The sequence below is a fragment of the Sceloporus occidentalis genome, unplaced genomic scaffold (assembly GCF_023333645.1).
Source record: "Sceloporus occidentalis isolate IW3139 unplaced genomic scaffold, rSceOcc1.0.p SCAF_3, whole genome shotgun sequence".
Taxonomy (NCBI): Eukaryota; Metazoa; Chordata; class Lepidosauria; order Squamata; family Phrynosomatidae; genus Sceloporus; species Sceloporus occidentalis.
The window spans coordinates 42,921,624-42,945,590 of NW_028316983.1; the positions used below are offsets into that span (position 1 = coordinate 42,921,624).

The 23,967-nt window shown below is 40.3% G+C and overlaps 1 protein-coding gene across 2 annotated transcripts in view; it reads left to right on the top strand.

Annotated features, from left to right (window-relative positions):
* The window catches only part of LOC149315819 (fer-1-like protein 4), a 77,597-nt gene extending 53,934 nt beyond the window's left edge, over nt 1-23,663 (top strand). For both annotated transcript variants that reach the window (XM_089514199.1, XM_089514200.1), the window contains 13 exons: nt 973-1,079; nt 3,196-3,327; nt 4,296-4,406; nt 4,894-5,021; nt 6,974-7,144; nt 7,421-7,575; nt 9,685-9,863; nt 12,104-12,189; nt 14,061-14,159; nt 15,319-15,560; nt 17,276-17,565; nt 18,979-19,079; nt 21,092-23,663. In XM_089514199.1, coding sequence (XP_089370325.1) covers nt 973-1,079; nt 3,196-3,327; nt 4,296-4,406; nt 4,894-5,021; nt 6,974-7,144; nt 7,421-7,575; nt 9,685-9,863; nt 12,104-12,189; nt 14,061-14,159; nt 15,319-15,560; nt 17,276-17,565; nt 18,979-19,079; nt 21,092-21,272 — 1,982 coding nt within the window. In that variant the 3' untranslated portion in view covers nt 21,273-23,663. The remainder of the gene's footprint in view (nt 1-972; nt 1,080-3,195; nt 3,328-4,295; nt 4,407-4,893; nt 5,022-6,973; nt 7,145-7,420; nt 7,576-9,684; nt 9,864-12,103; nt 12,190-14,060; nt 14,160-15,318; nt 15,561-17,275; nt 17,566-18,978; nt 19,080-21,091) is intronic.
* The last annotated feature ends 304 nt before the right edge of the window (nt 23,664-23,967 follow it).

Genomic DNA, 23,967 nt, shown 5'->3' on the forward strand with positions numbered 1-23,967 from the left:
GCTTGATATAGCAACATCAGCATACTCTCCGATTGCTCCAAATTGGCAGGGACTGTTCCAATTAATTCTCTGTGGTCCCACTTTTTCACCTTCTTTTAAAATGCTGTGGTTTCTTTTTCATCCTCTCACTTTCTCTATTTTTCCTCAGTATATTTCACTTGTTACAAACTGAATTCAGTGTGCAAAAGTAGTTTGTACTCAACTAACTCAGTGAGGGGAGAGGAAAGGAAGAGATGGAATCTGGCCCTTCCCAGTAGGCTCAAGCAAAAGCAAACTGCTTCAGCCTCCCCTAGCCTCTGTATTTGTCCTTCTTAATGACTTTTGCCATCTTGACCACACTCTGATGTTGCTTGGCTACACATGTCCCAGTTTTTCATCTGAGTTGTGGCTCACAAAATCCCTCCTCAATTCCAGAAACTTCTTAGTAATTTTTGACCACCCCAAACCAAACTACTATTCCTTTCAAATTGCCAGTGTACACATAAGCCAGGTTCACAAATCAGCCTCTTAATGAGATGCTGTGCTTACAGAGGGTTAAAAGTACCAGATCCCATCTGATCTTGAAAGTTCAGTAGGGCCTGCTTGATACGTGGGTGGCAGAGATCTTGTAGCACCTTTGAGATTAAGTGAAAGAAAGAAATTGGCTGCATGAGCTTTCATAGACTTCAGTCTACTTCCTTGGATGCATTTGGTGGAGTGGAAGCCAGGTACAGACATATATAGGCCATTGGTATGTGAGGATGTGGCTTCTACTCCACCAAATACATTTGAGGAAGTAGACTAAAGTCTACGAAAGCTCATGTGGCCAATTTCTTTCTTCCAGTTAGTCTCAAAGGTGCTACAAGATCTCTTTTTGTACTGATTCTACAGACTAACATCTTTGTTTCCTACCAGAAGTTAAAAGATTAAAAAAAGAATGATAGCTTTCAAGTATGGCAGAATACCTTGCTAATTTCTCAGTCTCTTATTTAGATGGAGGAAACCTAAATGTTGCTTTGCTGGATGTGGATGGGGAAGAGGAAATAATAGTTGAAACTGAGCCTGTTCGCCCCAAAAGAAAACTTATAGCTACATTGCAGGTAAGTCTTCAAGGATGCTATCCTGGAAGAAGTTAGACAAGGTGAAGCCTTATGGGTTTAAGTGGGGCTGGATTCGTAAAATTTTAGTTCTGCAATTTGACATTATACAAATTATGTGTTAATTTTGTAACCAAAGTACATTCACTTAGGCATTTTGGCCTGTTGCTTTCCATCTGCAGTGTGTTAGGCAAAGAGCTGGGGAGGGTGGTGGTGAAACTTTTTATTTCATCACATGATCATGTTATGATCACACAGTCAATATTCATAATGTTCAGTTAAGCCTGCCTTTCTAAATGTACAATGAAGCACATTGGGAAGAAATGACTGTCTATGTGTCATACTGTTTCTACTTTTTTGGCTGCAAGGAATGCATGATTCTTTTGCACTTCAAAACCAACTAAGAGTCTTGTGGCACAAAGAAGTCTAATAAACATATTATGTAGCGAGATCTGGTAGCACCTTTGAGACTAATTGAAAGAAGGAAATTGGCAGCATGAGCTTTCGTAGATTTCAGTCAACGTCCTCAAAATGAAGTCTATGAAAGATCATGCTACCATTTTCTTTCTTTCAGTTAGTCTCAAAGGTACTACAAGATCTCTCTACATACTGATTTTACAGACTAACATGGCTATATTTTTGAATTCTAAACATATTATGGCATAAGTTAAAGATTAAAGATATACAACTGAGTACTCAAGTTATAATCATACAAGCCATAGTATCCCCATTACCATGTATAGATGTGAGAGCTGGACAGTGAAGAAGGTGGCTAGGGAAAACATTCATTTAAGATGTGGTGCTGGAAAAGAGTGCTGAGGATATCACAGATAGTCAAAATGACAAACAAATGGATCCTTGAACAGATCAAGCCTGAAATCTCCCTGGAAGCCAAGATCAAGTTGGGTCTGTTGTACTTTGGCCACATCATGAGAAGGCATGAATCATTAGAAAAGACAACAATGCTAGGAAAGGTGAAGGGAGGTAGAAAGAGAGGAAGACTCTATTAGGGAGGTCATGGGTATTAATTTACAGGATCAAAGCAGAGCAATGGAGGATAGGGAGTCTTGGAGATGTCTCATCCACATGAGTCAGGCAGTTAACAACAACAACAACAACACATTAGGTATTTGGATTGTCATCCTAAATTAGCAAGTTTGGTGGTAGAATGGCTGGGGAGGAATTATAAGCAATTAGGTCAGATGGAAATTAAATACAAAAGAAAAAGATAGAAAATTACAGCAAAGTTTAAATTGATGTAAAACCATGCTGAGTGATCATTCCTGAAGCAATACAGATGATAACAAAAATATCCTTTCACTGGTAAACTAATTAATACCTGTAGTGGGATAAAAATCTATTATCTTGATTCTGGCTGCAGGTGGCATCGTTTAACTTTCTGGAAAATTATCTATTGTCTGTTTCATGATGGAGTCTACATCTACAATTCTTTTGTTGAACGATTTGTGGCTGTGTGTGTGTGTATAAGAGGGGGCAGGTGTGTGAAAAGTTTTTTCATCAGCTTCTTTAAGTATGTGTATGTATACCTTCCAGTATATAAGATCAAGAGTTTATGTCAAATTAAAAATTAACAGAAAATGAAGCACTTACAATAAAGGGCTGAAGAATAAAACATTAATGTTAATGTGACTGATATGCTGCAAGGTGCCAAAACAAGAAAACACACACATGATGTTGACTAAAAGTAATGCAGTAGTGTACAAAAATGCAAGCAACTAATTGAAGCACTGTGATTATTCAGTATTCCCTTCACGTTTAAATGGTCTTCTTCAGCTGGAGAATTATGAAAGCTGTAGTCCAATATAACGTTTCCAAGGTATCTGTATTTATCAGTATAACATTTGTATCCAGAGAGCACCTTGTGGTCTATTGGAATAGAATTACAGTTGGGATTTGATCAGAATTCCACAGAACAGAAGAAAGGACAAAATGAATACTTGTCTAAAATAAATACTAAGATCACCCAATGATTTCCAAAGTATTTCCCAAGGATCACCTGGGAAAAATATTTTGATTGCATTAACATTTCTCTTTTACCTTGATTGCATTAGCAGTTTTTATGGCAAGAAAGCTTTTAAAAATGTGATTCTTATTTCAGATCTATAATTCAGAGCTAGAAAATGAGTTTGACAATTTTGAAGATTGGCTATGTATTTTCCCACTCCATCGTGGAAAAGCAAACGAGGATGAAGATGGAAATGATGAGGACAATTTTGTTGGGAAATATAAGGTAATTATTACTTTGAATTATATTTAATTCCTGTACAACAAAAATACAGTAACAAATACATAAAAAGCTAAGAATAAAGAACTAATAACCAGTACAAGAAAATATATAAATTCTTGTGTTTTCATAATAGACTGTAATATTGTAAATGAATCAATACCAAATAAAGGCACAGGTTAATATACAACTGATACTATGCTGCTTAAATGTGTTGTGTTGCATATCCCATCACCCAGTTATTACGAAGTGTATATATAAATATAACTAGCGAGCATGCAGAACATGTCATCCTGACAGAAAATAGTGGATGCTAGAGCAAAGGGCACATCCACTCCCACCTTTCATCCATATGTAAGCAAACTTGAATGCTTTCCTTGGTCTATTGGAGGCTAAATCAATAAGGATCCATCATAGAAATCAAAGACATCCTGTTATTGTTGTTTGCTTTCAAGTTGTTTCCAATTTATGGTGACCCTAAAATGATCTAGCATGGGATTTTCTTGGCAACATTTGTTCAGAGGAAATTTGATTTTGCCTTTCTCTGAGGCTGAGAGAGTATGACCTGTCTAAGGTCACCTAGTAGGTTTCCATGACTAAGTGGAAATTTGAACCCTGGTCACCAGACCTATAATCCAATGTTCAAACCACTAGATCACATCCTACTACAGAGGTTGTTCCTCAACACCTGTGGGGCTTAGAGGAGCTGAACAACTTCAGTGATAGATCTAATTCTACCATGTTGCTATGTATGTTGAGTGAACAACTAACATGGAAGCTAGGCAAAGAAGCTGGACAGAAAAATGGAAAGCTTATTTAAATCCAGTTTGGGGCATCTGAGGTGAGTCAGAAATGTTCTGCTAATATATGGCAAATCAAAAATGCTTCTGACATGTATAGACCTATTCAAACTGTAATTCTACAAAAAAGTATGATGCAGCTGGACATATTCTTGCTTAATATAACTGTTGCAGGGTTCATTCTATGTCTATCGAGCTGAAGAGGCAGGTGCAGAACACAAAATCTCCCAAGGCATCCCCAGGAACAGACCCATAAAGGTCCTTGTCCGTATCTATATTGTCAAAGTAAGTATTGTGAGAATTCTTTGTGCTGGAATGTATGCCTTGTCTGATGGCTCTTCCAGAACAAACTGGTACTGCGAGAATCTAGCAATGATGTGCCCAGCTAGTTCTGCTCATTCTTGTTGAAAGAGGCCTGGACAGACCCCACAGTGGTAGGTACTGGGGCAAAAATGGCAAGCTTCCCCACCACCACCCAATTCCTTTTGAGTCTTGTAGTCATTCTGCTCTGTTGGTGTACAAAGCTGTGTATGCCACACAACCTTTCTTGTATCTTCCTCTCATGAGCCTGCTGCCCTCAGAGAAGTTGGACAGTGTTTCATTGCTAATACTGAAGTGTGATTTAACTATCAGTCCATTCTCTGTGCAGCACTGATGGCCTTTGGTTTTATGATTGCATTTCCAGATTGATTGGTGGGATGATTCTCTCCTAAAGCTGCTATATCATGTTGCATTCTGACAATGCTTTAGTCTCACATGTTATGTGTTTTAGGCAACTAACCTGACTCCAGCAGACCCCAATGGAAAGGCAGATCCCTACCTTGTGGTCAGAATCGGGCAACAGCAGAAAGATACCAAGGAACGATATATCCCAAAGCAGCTCCATCCAGTTTTTGGAGAGTAAGGAAATGATTTTGCCTTATATTCAAGTTACATATTCTCTGCATTGCTTCTTGCTGATCCTACCTAACTAATATACAAGACACAAGACTGCTCCCTGCTTGTAGATGAAGGAGATTATCAGATGGGGGACGGGAGTGAAACCATCCTTATCCTGTCTGTGGCAGTGATCACATGAAAGATTTTCACTCTTCACATGCTGATCCTATCATAAACCTGTCAGTGAATGGAACTGCATTAACAGGTTCTTCCATTAATGCAAAATGAAAGGCAAGGATGGGACAATTCCATCTCTTTGACAATGACAGGATCAGCACAACATCATATGAAAGTTTTTCACACGATCGCTGTCATTTATGCTTCCCAGACGGGACAATCTCCGGATCAGTGCTATGTCATCTGAAAGTTCTTCCCATGATCGCACAGGAAGGACGGGACAAAGATGGGAAAAGAACGGGATAAGGACATCCCGTTCTCCATCTGATAATCTCTGAAGATGTAAGGGATTTGTGTTCCTAACAACAGCTATATCCCTGCAGTCCTCAGGAATGGCAGCAGAACAAAGAAGACTGAAGGGGTGATACTATAGACCAGGAGGAGGGAGACTTCTGCCCTCCCAGTTTTGATGAACTACTACTCCCATCATGCCTTACCACTGGCCAGTGGGGTTCGCACTTCTTGGAAGATGAACTGAAGCACTTGGACCAGGCTCTACAGACCAAAGCTTATTCCAGCTCAGACATCAGAAGGGCTGCCAGGCCCAGGAAAACCCAGAGAAGTGAAGACAAGCAGCCACCCAAAGGGAAGGTATTTTTGCCATACATCAAAGGAGTCACAGACAAAATAGGCAAAGTGGTGAGGAAGCACAACCTCCAAATGGTTTATAAACCGATGAAGAAAATCCAGCAAATGCTTTGCTCAGCCAAGGACCAGAGAGACCCTCTCACAGTCGCAGGAGTTTACCACATACCATGCAGCTGCGGACAAGTCTATATAGGGACCACCAAATGCAGTATGCAAACAAGAATCAAGGAACACAAGAGACACTGCAGACTGGGCCAGCCAGAAAAATCAGCAGTAGCAGAACATGCCACAAACCATCCTGAGCATAAAATACTGTTTGAAAACACTGAAATTCTGGACCATGCCAACCACTACCATGTCAGGATGCACAGGGAAGCCATTGAAATCCACAAACATCTGGATAATTTCAACCGGAAAGAAGAAACCCTTAAAGTGAACAAAATTTGGCTACCAGTCCTGAGGAATAGCAAAATAAGGACTCAGTAAATGCAAATGGGAAACCACTCAGAGTCAGGGGCTTTCCAAGCAGATAATGATCACCAATTAGCAGACACAAATCCTCTTTTGCATTAGCCTCCCAGCCTAATGACTGCCATCAACACAGAACAATACACATGCAAATCACTCCTGAATTCCCAGGCTCACACAGTATATATAGACCCACTTTTTTTCCAGGCAAGCATTCTCTGAAGATGCCAGCCACAGATGCTGGCGAAACGTCAGGAAGAAAATCTTCTAGAACATGGCCACATAGCCCGAAAAACCCACAAAAAACTATGGATGCCGGCCACGAAAGCCTTCGACTTCACAAAAGAGAGAATTGCTGGGATCTGGTTGTCTCTTGGTCATATGTGACAAGTACAATTATCAGTACATGGCCTCAAGATGAAGGCATTAAAGGATTTGTGCCAGTGGATGTCATGGGTTGGCATATCTGACTGATATTCCTTTTATCCATGCACTAAGATGTCATAAAATTAACTCTATAATATGATAGAATTAAAAGGAGAATGTTACTATAGCAAGAAATAAAAATGATAATTGTTTAAAAGTTGCTCTATATTACATATGCTCTGTTCCACTCTTCCAATGCCTATTTGTGTGTTTATTAATATAATTTCTCTCTCTCTCTCTCTTCCCTCTTTCAGAGTGCTGGAGCTGACCATATCCTTTCCCTTAGAATCGGAAGTCACTATATCAGTATTTGATCACGATTTGGTTGGATCTGATGACTTAATTGGGGAGACAAAAATTGACTTGGAGAACCGATTCTACAGCAACCACAGAGCCAACTGTGGGCTTGCCTCACAATATGATACGTATGTACTAAAGGATGTGCTGGAAAGGCACACTGCCCTCCTAATTGTGTTAGGATTTTAATACAATTATTTTGGAGAGAGTCTTGTCCTTTTAAGGGTCCAGCACCAACTTTGTAGCCTTCACAAGTAAATCTCATTCAGTTCTTATAGTCGAGAATTATTCCTAATGCTCTGTACTCTATAGGAATGCCAGTACAAAGATGAAATATGAGAAATTCACATCCAAGTATATACTCTCTAGAATCTGGTATGTCTAAAACTGTTAATTTCTCACAGGGAGGGCTACAACATGTGGCGAGATGCTTTTAGACCTTCTCATATCTTGGACAGTTTGTGCCAGAAGAATGCACTCCCTTCTGCTGAATACAGACGGGAAGAAGTCAAAGTAAACAACAAGCTTTTTAAGATCCCACCTGAAGCTTTTCCTGAAGGTACTGGGGCATGCTTTTGGATGTAATTGTTTTTTCCGATAATATATTTTGCTGGTTGCATTTTTCTAACCAGAGCTTGGAAGTAACTAGGTATAAATAATTACTTGCAATTAATTCTTCATTTTTTGCATAACCTAAAACATAACTAAGGCCCGAGGCAGACGAGCCAAAAGTGCCGTCTTGTTGCCAAAACTAGGGTTCCGGAGCGCGCGGCAACCGCACGCTCCAGAACCCTAGTATGTGTGGGCGGTGGCCTAATGGCAGCCTCCCGTCCATACGGGGGTGCCATCTTTATGTAAGCGATGTGTGGCGCACTTGTGACATAATCCGGGCACTACAAAAAGAACCCAGAAGAACCGGGTTCTTTTTACTCCAGAGGGATGTTGCGCAGTTTGGTGGCTGCAGCATCCCTCCGGAGTTAAAATGGGCACCTGCAGACCACCATTTTCAGGCGGTCTGTCTTGGCCCTAAGTAAATTATGATTGTGAGTTGCAGTCTAATGGGGGAAATCTCGGCTCCTAATGGAGTAATAGTAATGGTACTTTAGCACTACGTATGTCCATGGTTATAGGGTGTCTGGCCTAACTACACAGATGTATTTTTACCACAAACCAATGGTTTGTAGTGTTCTGATGTTGTTCTTAAAGTAACTAAAAACAATAATTATAGTCACTTTTGAATAATGAAACTTTCTAGTTCACATATAAGAAAACTAACACACCAGTACTTCAAAATATACAGAAGGAATGCATTAAATCTATAATGACAGCAGAACCTCACCCTGTTGTTACACAAAGTCTGGCCTATTTACAAGACAAATGTAAAGGGAGGGGAAATGTTAACAACAATATAATCAGGAATGCTTATTAATAACTGCCATCCAGACTCCCCCATCCCCAGGCATGTACAATATGGTAACATTAAGTATTGGTGATCTGTTGAATGGGGCTTTACAATAGCATAACTTTCTTCCATATAACAAAAATAAAATTAAAAAAATGTCCAGCTTTACGTGTGTGACCAGAATAACCAGAAAACAGTATAAAATGAGTGCCATGCATTAGAGCCCTGTAAAATGGACAGTCAGATTGTTCTTTAGTGGAAGCTGGGGCCTGGTCCTTTGTGTGAGTTCTGTAAGTGATCTAAAGCAAGCCAGTTAAGTAAATACATTCTGCAGGCCTTTCATATCTTTCTGGAGGGGAGATTATCTGAAATCCTTCCCAGACCAGACTAAACTGCTAGAAAAGAATTAATCTACCCTGGAATTCTTCCTACTAAACATAAATTAACACCTAAATTTAGGAGGAGGAAATGGGAGGATAATAGCCTCACCCTATACTACAGGCATGGCTGTTTTCTTTTTCAATACTGATCAGAGTCTTAAAATTTAGTTCACCAGTTAATATTGTTAGTGTTAATTTTCAATTTATGGGACTAATAAATTGTTTTAAATCATCAGATTACACTATGATTATGATAAAAAAATATAATGATATTTTTCTGCACCTTTCAGACCTTTTATATCTGATTTCTACTCCCTCTATATTTTTGCATATACAGTTGCCCCTCCGTTTTTTGTGGGGGATCCATTCCAAACCCCACCCACCCACGAAAATGGAAAATTGATATATTCAAGCCCCACTGGCTTGAATGGCCCCCCCCATGTGAACCCCATTTTGTCTCCCTCTATTTGCCACCCACAAACGGGCGAGGGACTCAGACTTTGAGTCCACGAAAACAGAGATGGGACTGTATTGACTAGGTCAGGAATAATAACTGTAATTTGCTTTTGAAATTCTTCCCACTTTCAAACTGAGTTTGCTATGCAGTCTGGGATGCTACTAGTTTAAGAATATTAGCCTAAGGCCCCTTGGGCTTTGCACACTTGATTGCACATTTCTTTTAATTCAAACCATTACTTTCCAGTCTTCTTGCTTGTGACAGACCTCAGTAAGACCTGAAACTAGCCCATCTGGAAATCTGGAACCTGACCACTGAGTGGCAGCCATATTACTCCTCAGAGTTGTACACATCAATGAAATGTTCTTGATATATAGGTTGAGTCTGGTCCATTCACTTCTGATATTTTCTAACTGTGTTGCATTATAGAAGCCTTTGTAAAAGATAAGAAAGAAAATGATGATGAATCCTGGTCTGCTTATGATGAACACAAAGCTTTGTATGTTCTTCAACACTGGGAAGAAATGCCAGAGTACGGATACAAATTAGTACCAGAACATGTGGAAGTTCGATCTCTTTACAATCCATATAGCCCTGGTCTCTTACAGGTGAGATCAGAACGTGGCATGATTTCTAGTACAACTTCCTTGTATTGTGAAAGATAGTTGTTATATAAGCATACAGGTTTTTTTTTAAAAAAACTCTCAAGTTGCTCTTCTCTAAAGTTTGTGTGGGATCCTAAGCAAGGGGGAGACCTAGCACAAACACAGCAGCATGGGTTGATAGTGTACAATTGGCGACATTATCGAACAAACACACCTCAGATACTGCAGTGTCTAGGGAAGTATCTAATGTTTCACCTGGTTACGTTTCTCAGGATCCATTGTTGAGGCCTGATAAACTGTAAATTAGATTCACTTGTATTAAAATACAAGCCAAACAAAATTTTCTTTCTTCTCTTGTGGCAAGAAAGAAGCCTCTAGGGCAAGAAGTACCCAATCCCAATCCAAAAGGTATACAGCTGTACCTCAGTTATACTCCTAGTGTTCCAATGTGCATGGTTTCTTTAACAGGAAAATTTAGTACCAGAGGCAGAAAAGACATTATGAAATATTAATTAATTAATTAATTAATTAATTAATGGAACTTTACTAGCAGAGGCTTCATTAACTGAGGTATGCTTATATTTTACTCTCATGTTATACTGTCCATTGTCTGGAACATCAGCAAAAGATACTTCTGCATCTAGGCGATGACCAAGCATATTGATGAAGATTTTAAGAACTGATCTGTTTTGAATACTTGTTTTAGAGTAAACTTACAAACTGTTGGCAATTAATTATGAGTTTCATTGAGAATATTTTATTTTTTTATTTTTTTCACCTGAATGGTCAGAACTTGATTACCTAAAAACAACCAAATACTAACTCTTCTGTGTCACCAAAACTCATTATTTTCTGAGTATTTTTCTTAAATTGTTATTTCTGTTTCAATTTACATTGTAAGAGTAATAGAACAATGGCACATCTCCCTTCCACATGGAAGCACGGGAAAGGATAGATATCTGTGTCATGTAAATAGGAGAACTTCTACAAAAGCATATCCAGAAGTTGTAGATATGTGGTGGTGGGCTGGGCCAGGCATTCTCACCTGGGAAGCATCCAACAGGGAAATTACACTGTATTATTTGGCTTCCACCACAGCCACCAACCATTCCTAACTACTGCCCCCTCCCTCCTCATGCACTCCAAAAACCTTCTTCCAAGGGCTGGAAAATCATCTGGAACCCTTGAGTTTTAGGGTATATGAGGCGGGGGAATGCAGGAAAGAATGAGGTCACTGATTCTGGCAGAAACATGGAATCCAGGTGACATGTGTAATTGGATCCTAGCCTTGGAAACAAAGCATAGCAGTACGGAAATTAACTCCTAAGAAAAAATTTAGGTATTTTGTATATTTTCCAATGCATCTTCACCAGTATGTTTCCCCTATGTTTTTGAGTCTGGTGTGATTTCAGGATTCATGTCTGTGTTAAATTATGATCCATCCCTTCTGGCTAGGCCAAGCATCCTGCCTGTCTTCTTGTCTGTCCTGCATATGAATAAAACCATGCAGGAAAGCCATGGGTGGTGATGATTTCCAACGGTGACTTGATCCTCCTAACATTAGTGATACCGAACAAATTAAAGTACTGTATTGCCTAGGCAACACATTCTCTTTATCCCACCTCCACATTACTGTTTCCAAGTGCCAGTGCAAAAGCACAGGCGCAAAAAATAATACTGAGCAAATTAGATATTTTTTATTAAAGGACAGAATGTTTTCAAGCAGTGGCAAATTTGATCACAATGTGTTACCTGAATAATACAGACATTTTGCCTTCCTCTTGATGGCTCTACAATGACAATTGGTATCAGCTCCTGTAAGAGCCAGCACGGCACAGTGGTTTGAGTGTTGGGCTACAACACTGGAGACCAAGGTTTGATTCCTAGCTCAGCCATGAAACCCACTGAGTGATCCTAAGGTGAATCTGTCTTGGCAAGATTTGTTCAGATGGTGGGGTTGCCATTATCATCCTCTGAGGCTGAGAGGGTGTGACTTGCTCAATTGAGGTATGCTTATATTTTACTCTCATGTTATACTGATCATCATGTGGAAGAGCAGCAACCCCACCCCATGAACAAATCTTGCCAAGAAAACACCATGACAGATTCACCTTAGGGTCATCATAAGTCAGAAATGACTTGAAAGCACACTACTACAACAGTTGTCTTCTATGTTACTGCATTAGATGAAGTCATTTTCTGGTAAATTAAACAAAAAAATTTTTTTCTATTCCTTTCCCCAGGGCTCTCTCCATATGTGGATTGACATGTTTCCAAATGATGTTCCTGCACCACCACCAGTCAACATCAAACCACGACTCCCAATCAGGTAAGAAGCCATTCATGGCAGGGCTGCCAGGGGATCCATGGTTGCAGGGACAGTTTAACAGCTGTTCCTTCCACGCATGCTCTAAGTTGTAGAAAAACTCTCCCAGTGCTGGAGCCTATCCCAACGGAGGTTCACCATTGAAAGAACTCTCACAGTGAGAGGCTGTGGAAAGAGTAGCTGTAAAACCAATAGTGAATTTGCTACTCCCAGGGCAACAGATCATCAGTTGCCCCAGCTCATGCAAGAGTTGGGACATTCTCCCTGCCCCTGTACTCCCTGTTACTGTTGTTGTGTGCCTTCAAGCCATTTCCAATTTATGGCAACCCTAAAGCGAACCTATCATGGGATTTTATTGGCATGTTTCTTTAGAGGGGGTTTGCCACTGCTATCTTCTGAGGCTGAGAGAGTGTGACTTGCTCAAGGTCACCCAGCAGGTTTACATGGCTGAGCTAGGATTCAAACACTGTTCTCCAGAGTCATAGTACAAACCACGAGACCACATTGGCTCTCCTATACTCTCTGCAATGCCTAAAACCTGTGCAGAAGAGAGTTCCCCACAGAGCACGTTTCTAGGGTGTACAGGTTGAATCTTCCTTATCCAGAATTCTGAAATCCAAAATACTCCAAAATCCAAAACTTTTTTCATGGGTGCCTGAGACAGTGACACCCTCTGATGGTTCAATGTATACAAACTTTGTTTCATGCACAAAATTATTTAAAATATTGTATAAAAGTACCAGACTATGTGTATAAGTTGTATATGAAACATAAATGAAATTTGTGTTTAGACTTGGATCCCATCTCCAAGATATCTCAGTGTGTATGTGTGTGTGCATGTGCATGTGTGCAAATACAGGTATTCCAAAATCTAAATTAAAAAATCCAAAAGCATTTCAGATAAGGGAGATTCAACACACGTAGGGTACTGTGGCTGGGAAGAAGATTGGTCCCTTCTTGCTCCTCTTCGGAGATGTAGCTTCTGCCAGTGGAAATGTGTTATTAGATGGGGCCTTTGTCTTTAGAAAAAAATTCATGTACAATATGTTATTTGCATTTGCTGGGGTGGTGGTGGTTTACAGCTTAAGGATAGCATCTCCAACATGCACCTCACCTGTTTCCCTTGCTCTCCTAACCTATGATAATTGCTGGAGAAGCAGTTTTTCTTTTACATCAGTGCAAATTTTGTTGTTGTTGTGTGCCTTCAAATTGTTTTTGTCTTACGGCAACCATAAGGTGGCCCTATTTCAGTTTCTTTTGATAAGTTTCTTCAGAGAGGGGTTTGCCATCTCTGAGGATGAGAGAGTGGCACTTTGCCAGGGTCACCCAGTGGGTTTCATGGCCAAGCCAGGATTTGTACTCTGGCCTCCAGAGTAATATTCCAGTGGTCAAACCATTATGCCATGCTGGCTCCAGTGCAAATTACATCACCCCCAGTGGACATTTTGGAACACCTAGGAGCAGCAAAGCCTTTGGGGAGAGAATTCAAAACCTGTTTTTGAACTCCGGGAGCCCTGAGGGGACTACAAATGCCTTCTACACCCTTACAGTGCATTTGGGGGCATTCTAGAGCAAAAAATGGAGAGAGAATTAATATTTTGCCCCCCAGTAGCTGCAGGCAACCTACGGGCCACACTTTACTTATCACTGCTCTACATACAGATTTTTTAAAAGTCCTTGTGCCAAAAAGTCTGGGTTTCCATCCCTGCTGCATGATCCATTTGGCATGCTTGTGATGGAGTTTTGAACAGTGGGCTAATCTAAGGCTTGATGTAGATGGAGGCTGTTCTTTGTGTGGGTGGGTTAATGTTCAGGATTTACAAAGAAATAATTTGTGTTTTAACCAGCTATTGTTTTAAACATTTCCCCCCTAGTTACGAGCTACGTGTTATTATCTGGAACACGGATGATGTGGTTCTTGATGATGTTAACCCAATAACAGGAGAAGTCTCTAGTGACATCTATGTAAAAGGGTTTGTACAGTCAGAAATTTGGACAGTCAGAAATGAAAGACAAGCTGTGTGCCCTGTCTTATAAGAATTTAAGGATTTCCTTGCTGCACATCCATGCTATTTACAACATCACAGCAGCTAGCAAGATGATTGTAGGAAGTTGATAAGCAGGGCATGAGGGCAATGTTTTGATTCTCACATTGAACATTCATGGGTACATAGTTGATGAATGACCCATTTATTGCATCATCTTCTCTGAAACCCTTCACAGTTGAAAGATTTGACAGCAACTGATTGGAAGCTTGGGTCCCATTCGCACTACAAAAATAATCCGGGATGAATTTGGGTTGAATCCTTGTTGTTCACACATGTCTCAAATGCACTTGATGCACATGGGGGGGGGGGGCAGGGACTGGCAACCCGCCCCCCCACTTAACCTGAGATATTTGATACCGGGTTTTTTTCCGAGTTTTCCTGAAAGATCCAAATTGTTGGCAGTGTGAATAAACTTCCAAATCAATTTGGATCGCTCTGTATCATTCCTTTGAAGGGAGGTGGCTCCATTTTAACCCAAAATGATGGCAAAACAAAATGGGAGCAACAAACTTGATATGCATCAGTGCAGTGATGCACATCATATTGGGATACAAAATGAGTATGAATGCCTTCTTGGAAAGCAAAATTTATAAACAAAGAAAATCAGAAAATAGGCTTTATGATAGTTGTACATCATAGTCAGTCTGCACATTATACTGAATGTCCAATTTACACTTAGATTTATTTTTAAAAAGCAAGCTCTTGAAGGAGGGCCCTGTTCATGATCATATGGGGTGAAATGTGTAGCCATTTTACCTATCTTGTAGTTTCAGTGAACTGTTCTATTACTTGTGTTCAGATTTTGCACCAACATGGTCTTAGTTGTTTCCCCTAAAACAGATTTGTATATGGAGATATGTGTCCTAAATATGAAGATATTTCTGTTTTGTAATAGGACAAAGGTTGCACAAGTCCTTTTTTAACTATGTGTGATGAGATGGGATTAATACCCATGTCTGGAAGCTATGTGTGCATCTCCTGTCTCTGTCTTTCTCTTCTTTAATGTTTCTACTTTCTTTAACCATTATAGCCAAATGTCCTTATACAAAAATATTAGCAGAAGCTAACAAACTCTTTCCTGTAGTTGGATTAAAGGGCTGGAGAAAGACAAACAAGAAACAGATGTTCACTTTAACTCTCTGACTGGGGAAGGCAACTTCAACTGGAGGTTTGTGTTCCGCTTTGACTACCTCCCAACAGAGAAAGAGATAACATATAAAAAGAAGGACTCCATCTTCTCTCTGGAAGAATCAGAGTTCCGGGAGCCAGCTGTCCTTGTCCTTCAGGTGTGGGATTACGACAGGATTTCAGCAAATGACTTTTTAGGTAATTTTAAGAAAGCATATGTAATTTCAAAAATAGGTTTATCTCTTATGTGTCCTTTGCAAATAGATATCACAAATAAAATATAGAAAGAAAGTGAAAAGTTATCCATATGGATCTAAAACTCTCCTTACCCCCCTCACTTTCAGAGCCTTTTGGCACTGCAATTCTGTTACTTAAACCTGGAAACATTGCTTTTGGGGTCTAAAACTCCAACAATGCTAAGTCCACTAATTTGAAGTGGAGACTAGAGGGCATAGGAAAAGGGATGGTTTATTATCTCACTGCTGCTACTTAGTACATAACCCAAAATGTCAGACTATTAGCATGTGCATCTTTCTGTGCTCACCTGTGTACATTATATTGTATTGTAATAAAATATATGCTAAAGTCTAGCCCATTTAAGCCTAAATTGCCATTATTGCTGTTAAAGCAATTGGAAAGGAGAGCAAATTATAAAGTTAGTTTTTCTCCAAGCAAAAAATGTTAAAACAAATCTTAGACGATAATTTCAATCATTGTTCCACATTACTTTGATTCCATCCCAGTCACTCTGGTGACTAGGTTGTAAGGAATTGAATTAAGACAATATGCCATAATAAAGTGAATTTTACAGAGAGAGGCTGTACCAAAGGAACCCTGATGTGCTGCACCATCTAGTGGTTACATAAATACTTCAGTGTACAGAAGTTGAGTCTCTTTCACACTAGAGTGATGCCACTCGGATACCACTTTAAATGCCATAGCTTTGTCCTGTGAATTCCTGGAATTTGTAGTTTGCTGAGGCACTAAAGCTCTCTGGTACTGAATTTTAAACATCTTCTTGCATGAAATAAACATCTACAAGCAACTAGTGATCATAAATTTTACACCAACACATTTGGGATAGAGGAACCGTTTATAACCAATTAAGAGACCACATTCTGGCATGACTGTATGGCCAGAATGGAACATAAATAGAAGACTGAGAGAGAGGTGCAATTAATCTAATTTGCTTTTCCCCACTGTGTCACTGGCCTGTTACAGACTGCCAAAATAAAGCTGCTTCGGGTCTCTTTGGAGGTATGCTATTTAAATGATGCCTGGGTCCTAAGAGTCCGGAGGTCGCACCAAAGCCACACTCCATTCCTAAGCACCGGAGTGCAGCTTTGGTGCAGCTTCCGGATTCTTAGGATGCATGCATCATTTAAATAGCATACCTCCAAAGAGACCCGAAGCAGCTTTATTTTGGCAGTCTGTAACAGGCCACTACAGTGGTACCCCGGGATACGAATGCGCCGCCTTACGAAATTTCCGGGTTACGAAAAAAATCCATGTAATTAAATGTTTCCGGGTTACGAAGGTTATTCCGGGTTACGAAGAAAATTTTTGGTGCTTTTCGGCGCGATTTCACATGAAATCGCGGCTTTCGCTATTAGCGCCTATGGGCTTTTCGGCTAGCGAAAGTTTCCGGGTTACGAAAGCGGCGGCGGAACGAATTAATTTCGTAACCCGGGGTACCACTGTATTTTAGTCCTGTAGAATAATTCCCCAGGCTACATTCTCCTTGTCTCCCATGACTGTTGGATTTCTCTCTGAGAAATTACGACTTTCTTTAATAATAATTAGGAGGCTGTATGATCATTAGGCAGCAGTCTAAAATGAGCCAAATGGTTATGCAGGCAAAATTCTTGCAATTCTCTAGGTCTGAAGTTCTCCCTTCTTTGTTGCATTTCAAGGTGCCATTGAGTTAAAGCTGAATGATATGGTGAGAAGCGTCAAAAGTTCAGAGCAGTGCACCATCAAGATGGCCAAGGAGAAGGCCATGCCCCGCTTTTCAATCTTCCGAAACAAACGGATGAGAGGCTGGTGGCCCTTTATCAAGCTGAAAAGTCAGGAAGACATTGAAAGGGAGGAGAGAGAGGCTAAACAGAAGAAAAAGAAGAAGAAAAAGAAGAAGTGGAGGAGCTCAGTGAAACCAGAAGATGTTGAGTTCTCAGATCCTAGTGGAAACATCTTCATCCTAACGGTAAGAAAACATGCAGCCATAAGGGACAACTGGAAAATTCTGGGTAAGTGTACAGGGATGAGCACAGGGATTGTTATTAAATAAAATGAGGCAGCCGTTTCAAGTGCTATATGTTGGGGCAGTTTGAGGACACAACTGTGAGTACCTTACAATGTGTCCTGTACTTTCTAAGGTAATTTGCTGTTCACAGATGTGGTGGAGGACGTTTTCACATCAGCACTGTAGAAGCAAGATAAAACAGTCGCTATTTCTGTATATGGAATGGAAGGAAACATGATTTGATCTTTCACCTCAAACAGCAACACCCCGAATGACAAATTCCATGATTCCATAGAATGGAGCATGGTACAGACTACAGGATCAACCTGTTACACTGGTTTATTGTATATACAGTACAACCCTAACAGTCACAAGTGCATCATTTCCCCCCATTATTCTGTATTCTGTGCAGCCTTTATCTCCATTATTTTCAGGAGGAGGTGCATTTGTTTTACCAGCATCTCTGTATACTGAGCTTTTTCATTAGAAACCCTGTTCCCAGACCCCTCTTTAAAGCAGGAGTAAGCAAAAAGTACCCTCCCATAAGCCTATTTTAAAAACCTTTGATCCCTCTAGACCACCATTTTATTGGCAAAAAAAAAAAAAAAGGTTCCAGGAACAGCATTTTACCTTTTAAATAGGTTGCTGGTAGCCCCTACACTTTTTAACATTTAAAAGAAAAAGAATCTCAGTTTTTCAAAACCAGAAGTGGACTTTCAGCCACTTCTAGTTTTTGTTGTTTTCATGTTTTAGAAATCTGTGTAGCCCTTTCAAAAAGTTTGAAAGATAGAAGATAGGTCCCCTGATTTGTTGTAGTTGCCTAGCCTGTCTTAAAGATTGTAATGTGGCTCCTCAAAAGTTTCTTTTATTTACTTCTGCATATATTTGATAATAAGCTAGGGTTTTTTAAAAAACAAGAACTGAAATTTCCCCATTCTTAGTAGCAAATATGATTCCTTTACAGCAGGGGTGGGCAAAGTGTGGACCTGTACCCCACATCTGCAGCCCCCAAAGCTTTCCTAAGCCCCCGTAGTTTTTTAAAAGTTGGTTTTTAGATGATTTCTTTATCTGAAAAATGCTCCTGAAATGCCACAGATTAAGACACTCACTCTCCCTGAAGCCATCAAAACTCTTAAAAACAGAAAGAACCCAAAAATGAAATAAAATGGTGGGAGGAAGTGATGTGGCATCACTTTTGGTGCACCGAGATGTGGCTCTGTGGCCACTATGCAAGCATGGGGTGAATATTTCCCCTTGAAGTTGCCCTCCACTGCAACTGCTCGGTGGTCAGTTCTTTTGCACAGGGGAAACCAGAGTTTTCTTTTGCCAGCTGCCGGCATGCCAGACATTTGAGCACAGTTTATTTCTTCTCAGGGAAAAGTAGAAGCTGAATTCCAACTACTAACCTTAGAGGAGGCTGAAAAGGCCCCGGTTGGGTTGGCGAGAAAAGAGCCAGAACCCTTGGAGAAGCCAAAGTAAGTATGCTTAGGTGTATAATAAATGGCTTAGGAAATGGTGAGGCTTTGGGTCCGACCTGTATCTGCTATTGCTTCCTTACTTACATGGTTCCAGTAACATACCTTCCAATGTTTCATAAATGAAAACTGAGACATGTGCGGCCATGCAACATCAGAGTGTGGTCAAGATAGCAAAAGCTATGAAGAAGAACAGTCAAGCTGGGAGAGGTTGCAACAGTTTGCTTTGTCCTGAGCCTACTGGGAAGGGCAAGACTATGCCCTCTCCTCTTTTCCCTCTATTACTTTTACTCTTGGAACTCAGTAAGATGAGGGCAAAGGAAGAATGTGGATGGAAAAGAGGGAGAGAACCTGGGATATTTTAAAAGAAGCTGAAAAAGTAGGAAGATAGAGAATAAATCTGGACTGACCCTGCCAAATTGGGACAACTGGAAGATATGCAATGAAGAAGAACCGTGGGTTTAGGCATCCTTGGATCACATTGCCTGGATCCAGGAAGAGAAATCTGATTAATTCAAGTTCTTTTGTGTGGCACCTTGTATTTAAAAATGAAGGAAACTAAACACCTTAAAATCATGACCAGGCTGCTGCAGTTGTTGTTGCTGATGTTTTTGTTGTTGTGCACCTTCTGACTTATAGTGACCCTATCATGGGGTTTTCTTGGCAAGATTTGTTCAAAGGAGGTTTGCTGTTGCCTTCCCATGACGGTGAGAGCATGTGACTTGCCCTAGGTCACTCAATGGATTTTGATGGCCAAGTGCTAATTCGAACCCTGGTCTCTAGAGTCATAGTCCTACACCCAAACCACTATGCCATGCTGGTTATGGTCATTAGTTCTGTGAACTAAATGGAATATATTATTTTAATTGGAATATACTCTTTTAATTGGCAACTTGATTCAGTGCAAAGGATTTTTTGCTTCTGGGTGTTTGTGCATAAGCAGAGAATATTAGATTGGACAAATTCATGGTGGATAAGTCCAACAGTGAGTGCTACCCGTGGCTATACAGGAGGGACAAAAGTCCTTGCTTGTCTCATTCTCATATGTGTTCTCTCATATGTGAGAATGAGAAACTGCCTGTTGTTCGGGAGGCAGCAATATATTTTCTGCCAATCTTAAGATAATATCATGGCATAACCAGTTTCATGTATATTGTATAAACTGTGCAAACTCTATAACTAAACTGCAATAACTGCTGACCACTGAATTTTAAAAATCAGAAGCATGAAATTGTTGGGCGCAGTGGTTATATGCTGGTACTGCAGCCACTCACTCACAGTCACAAGGTTTTGAGTTCAATACCAGCCAGGGGCTATGGGTCAACTCAGCCTTACATCCTTCTGAGGTCACTAAAATGAGTACCCAAGTTGTTGGGGGCAATTACATGTTGTAAACCACTTAGGGAGTGCTTAAGTGCACTGATAAGTGATATAGAAATGTACTTGCTATTGCTATTATAATTGCTATTGTTTGCTGTTGCAATTGCATCTTTACAGTCAATCAACTAGTTCTCCTGTGCTTGCTTGTTCTTGTCCTCTTCCCTGCGCCCTATCTGTGTGTCCTTTGCTTTACAAAGGGAAAAGAGTTACACTAATTTTACACAGAAACGTTTCCCACAAATTATTGAAACTTTCATTGAAGAAGAAAGTGTGTATTGTCTCATTCTTGCAGTTGAGGCAAGAAATGTCATGGGGATCAACAAACAGTTGACAGCCTATCTTGCTGAGAACAAATAATTTAGCAAGACTCTTTCTTGTTCCTACTGTACAGTACCTCTAAAGGGTTAGTCACAGTACCTCTAAGGGGTTATTCATCCCTAAGATCAGAGGAACCATGCCTTTGAATGGTTGTTGCTGGGAAACAATAACAAGACAATGTAGATTTCTTTATCTTGCTTGAGTGGTTTAATATATGTCTGTTTTCAGCTTGAGGGTGGATAGAAATGTGACTTTGCCTTTGCTGCCCTGTCCAAAACTTCACTGAGTTTTCCCCTCCTTCCTTTGTTCCACAGCCGTCCAAAAACATCTTTCAACTGGTTTGTGAACCCCATGAAAACATTCATCTTTTTCATTTGGAAACGGTACAAGAAGTACATAATTGCATTGCTAATCATTGCAATTTTGACCATATTCTTGGTTCTCATCCTCTACACAATGCCCGGATATATCAGTGAGAAGATAATAAATGGCTAAACATGCTGCCTTTTCCAGTTTCTTTCCACCATTATTCACCAGTATTCAAGCTGGGGCTTGACAAAGGAAGATAACAGTGACTTCTATGAGAAAGATATTAAGAACACACGTAGCTGCCTGATTGTGCCTGGAGCACTTTGAAAAGGAATCTGTCAATGGGACAGAGAAACTGCCAATTTTTGAACTCTCACCTGCTCACTTCTGTGATGTAATGACAATAGCCTTTGAAAGTCCTTTATAATTATTTGTTAAATGTCAGGCCTCTAATTTTCCCTGGAGGCTGCCATCCCAATCATAAGGAGCTGATATTCCTTATCTGGATTTTTATGGCTAAAATAAGCAATTGTACGTAAAATAGCAATATAATTGGACGCAGAAGCACCAGAACCCAGGTATACTGAAGAGGATTTACAATATTATTTAACTGCTGTCTGTGTCTGAAAATTATGAAGTGGGGGAATGAAATTTTGAAAAATGTATTTCACACAGCCAAAGTTTGGTCCAATCTTAACATTATACAGTAAGGTGGTGATGAGGGGCTCTTTAGATACATAGAGAAAACAACATCTACTGAGTATGTCATGACTATGATTTTGCTGCGCATATATAATAACACATGGGAAACCAACATTTGAGCAGGTAGGCTGGTTTTACAAATGGGAAACAATATCAAATTTTTGAGTGGGCAAAGCATAGCAAAGAATGGAATGCTTTACAATAGCTTGTATATATTGTTTTCTACAGCATATATAGCCCTGATCAAGAGTAGAGGCAGGATATTGGTTTAGTGCAGGTCTTTACACTGCAATGGACCTTTGATATCCACTGGGGTTTGGCCCCAGGACTCCCTGTGGATACCAAAATCCATGGATGCTCAAGTCCGATTAAATACAATGATCTAGTAAAACAGCATCCCTTATATAAATGGCAAAATCAAGGTTTGTTTTGGGGAATTTATATATTTTTTGAATAATTTAAAGCCATGTATGCTTGAATCCATGAATAAAGAATCCATGGATATGGAGGGCTGACTGTATATACCCACTGAGCTGATCATAGTTCATCAGCCAAATGCATTGCCCCTCTAGAGGCTCAATAAACCTATTTTTGCTACCCACTTAGCTTCACAAAAATAGTGAAGGCATCCAGTATCTGGCATGCAACTAAGCTTGATGGGTTACAAACTTTGTGAACTTCTTTTTTCGACCTTGCACAGCTTATATACATAGTCAAGAAATGTAACCCCAACCCCATTATCTGAGGAAGTAGACTGAAGTCTACAGGGCTGTATGTATGGGCCAAAAGGCCTGTGTTCCCCCAGCCACACACATCATCCTGTGTGGATGACAGAGGCCAATACCTTCAGACCAGGACCAGGCAGACCGGATGCCGATCCAGTGGTCTTGGCCCAAAGGGGCCTTAGCATGTGTCAAAATGACCTGCTGTCTGTCACAGAGTTTCTCCAAAACTGTGCAGCATCCCCTGGCAGACTCAATGGACCCGCATGCCCCTTACCTTCCTTCAGTGTTGCTGCTACTGAGCTGACCCCCCCTCCCCCCATCTGATGTAGAAACGGGGACCCTGGCCACATGAGTGCAGCCAGGCACCTCATTTCCATGTTAGATGTGATGACAGGGGTCTTCTCAGTAACAGCAATGGAAGAGGAAGGTAAGAGGCGCATAGCAGTAGCAGGTTTGTGTCAGTAAACACCCATCTAGCCCATGATGACCCAGGGATCAACCCAGGTTAGGACAAGACCAGGATAGCATGGGCTGGGCCCGTTCTATCTTGACTCATCTGCCAACCCCTATGAAAGCTCATGCTACCAGCTTCTTTCTTGCAGTTAGTTTCAAAGGTGCTACAAGATCCCTTTGCACTGTGATTCTCAGACTAACACAGGTATGTCTTTGAATTCTCACATTATCTTAGTACTGCTACAGGTAATATTATAATAAATGGTGCAACTGCCTCTGGTGGACCACTAGATTGCTACCCAACCAATCAAATAATAATTCATTTTAAAATGTTTGCAAATTCTTAGACATGGCAGATAAAGGTCTGCTACTCTTGGCATAGCAAGCACTATCCAACTGACGCCTGTGACACTTGTGAAACCTCAATACTTGAAGCAGCAGATTCTCACTGTCTGATAAAAGAGCCACAATTTCCCATCAGCATTTGTAGTGCTGGGAAAATGTGTTATCTAAGCAAGAGAATATGTCTAGCATATCTTAATGAATGTACAATGTTAGTATTTCTACTGACCTCCCAAAAACTGTATAAACTGAAATGCTGCTTCTGCCTTGTCCTATTGTTCAATAATTATACTGTCTTGATTTTTGCTGTTCCTAAAACAGGGTACCCGGAATTTGTTTTTATTCAGTCCTTCAAACATAATGAGTCTGACATGTGCTTTTTAATAAATAACATGGCCACTCTGCAGATGGACTTGTTTGCAAGTACTGATATTCCTATAGATGTGTTCCCTGTGGCTGGATTTGTGTCAGTGCTGTGTGGTACTTCTGAGAATCAGGCCTGGCCCATGTTTTGCTGCATGAGGATATATGTAAACTGGCTTGATTGGCATTTGAAATTTACTCCATCACTGGCAATACAACTGCATCCCCTACCATACCTGATGGCTGCAGATTAACTTGCAGGGGGCATATGCAGCTCCATACTCCCACTGAGAGCA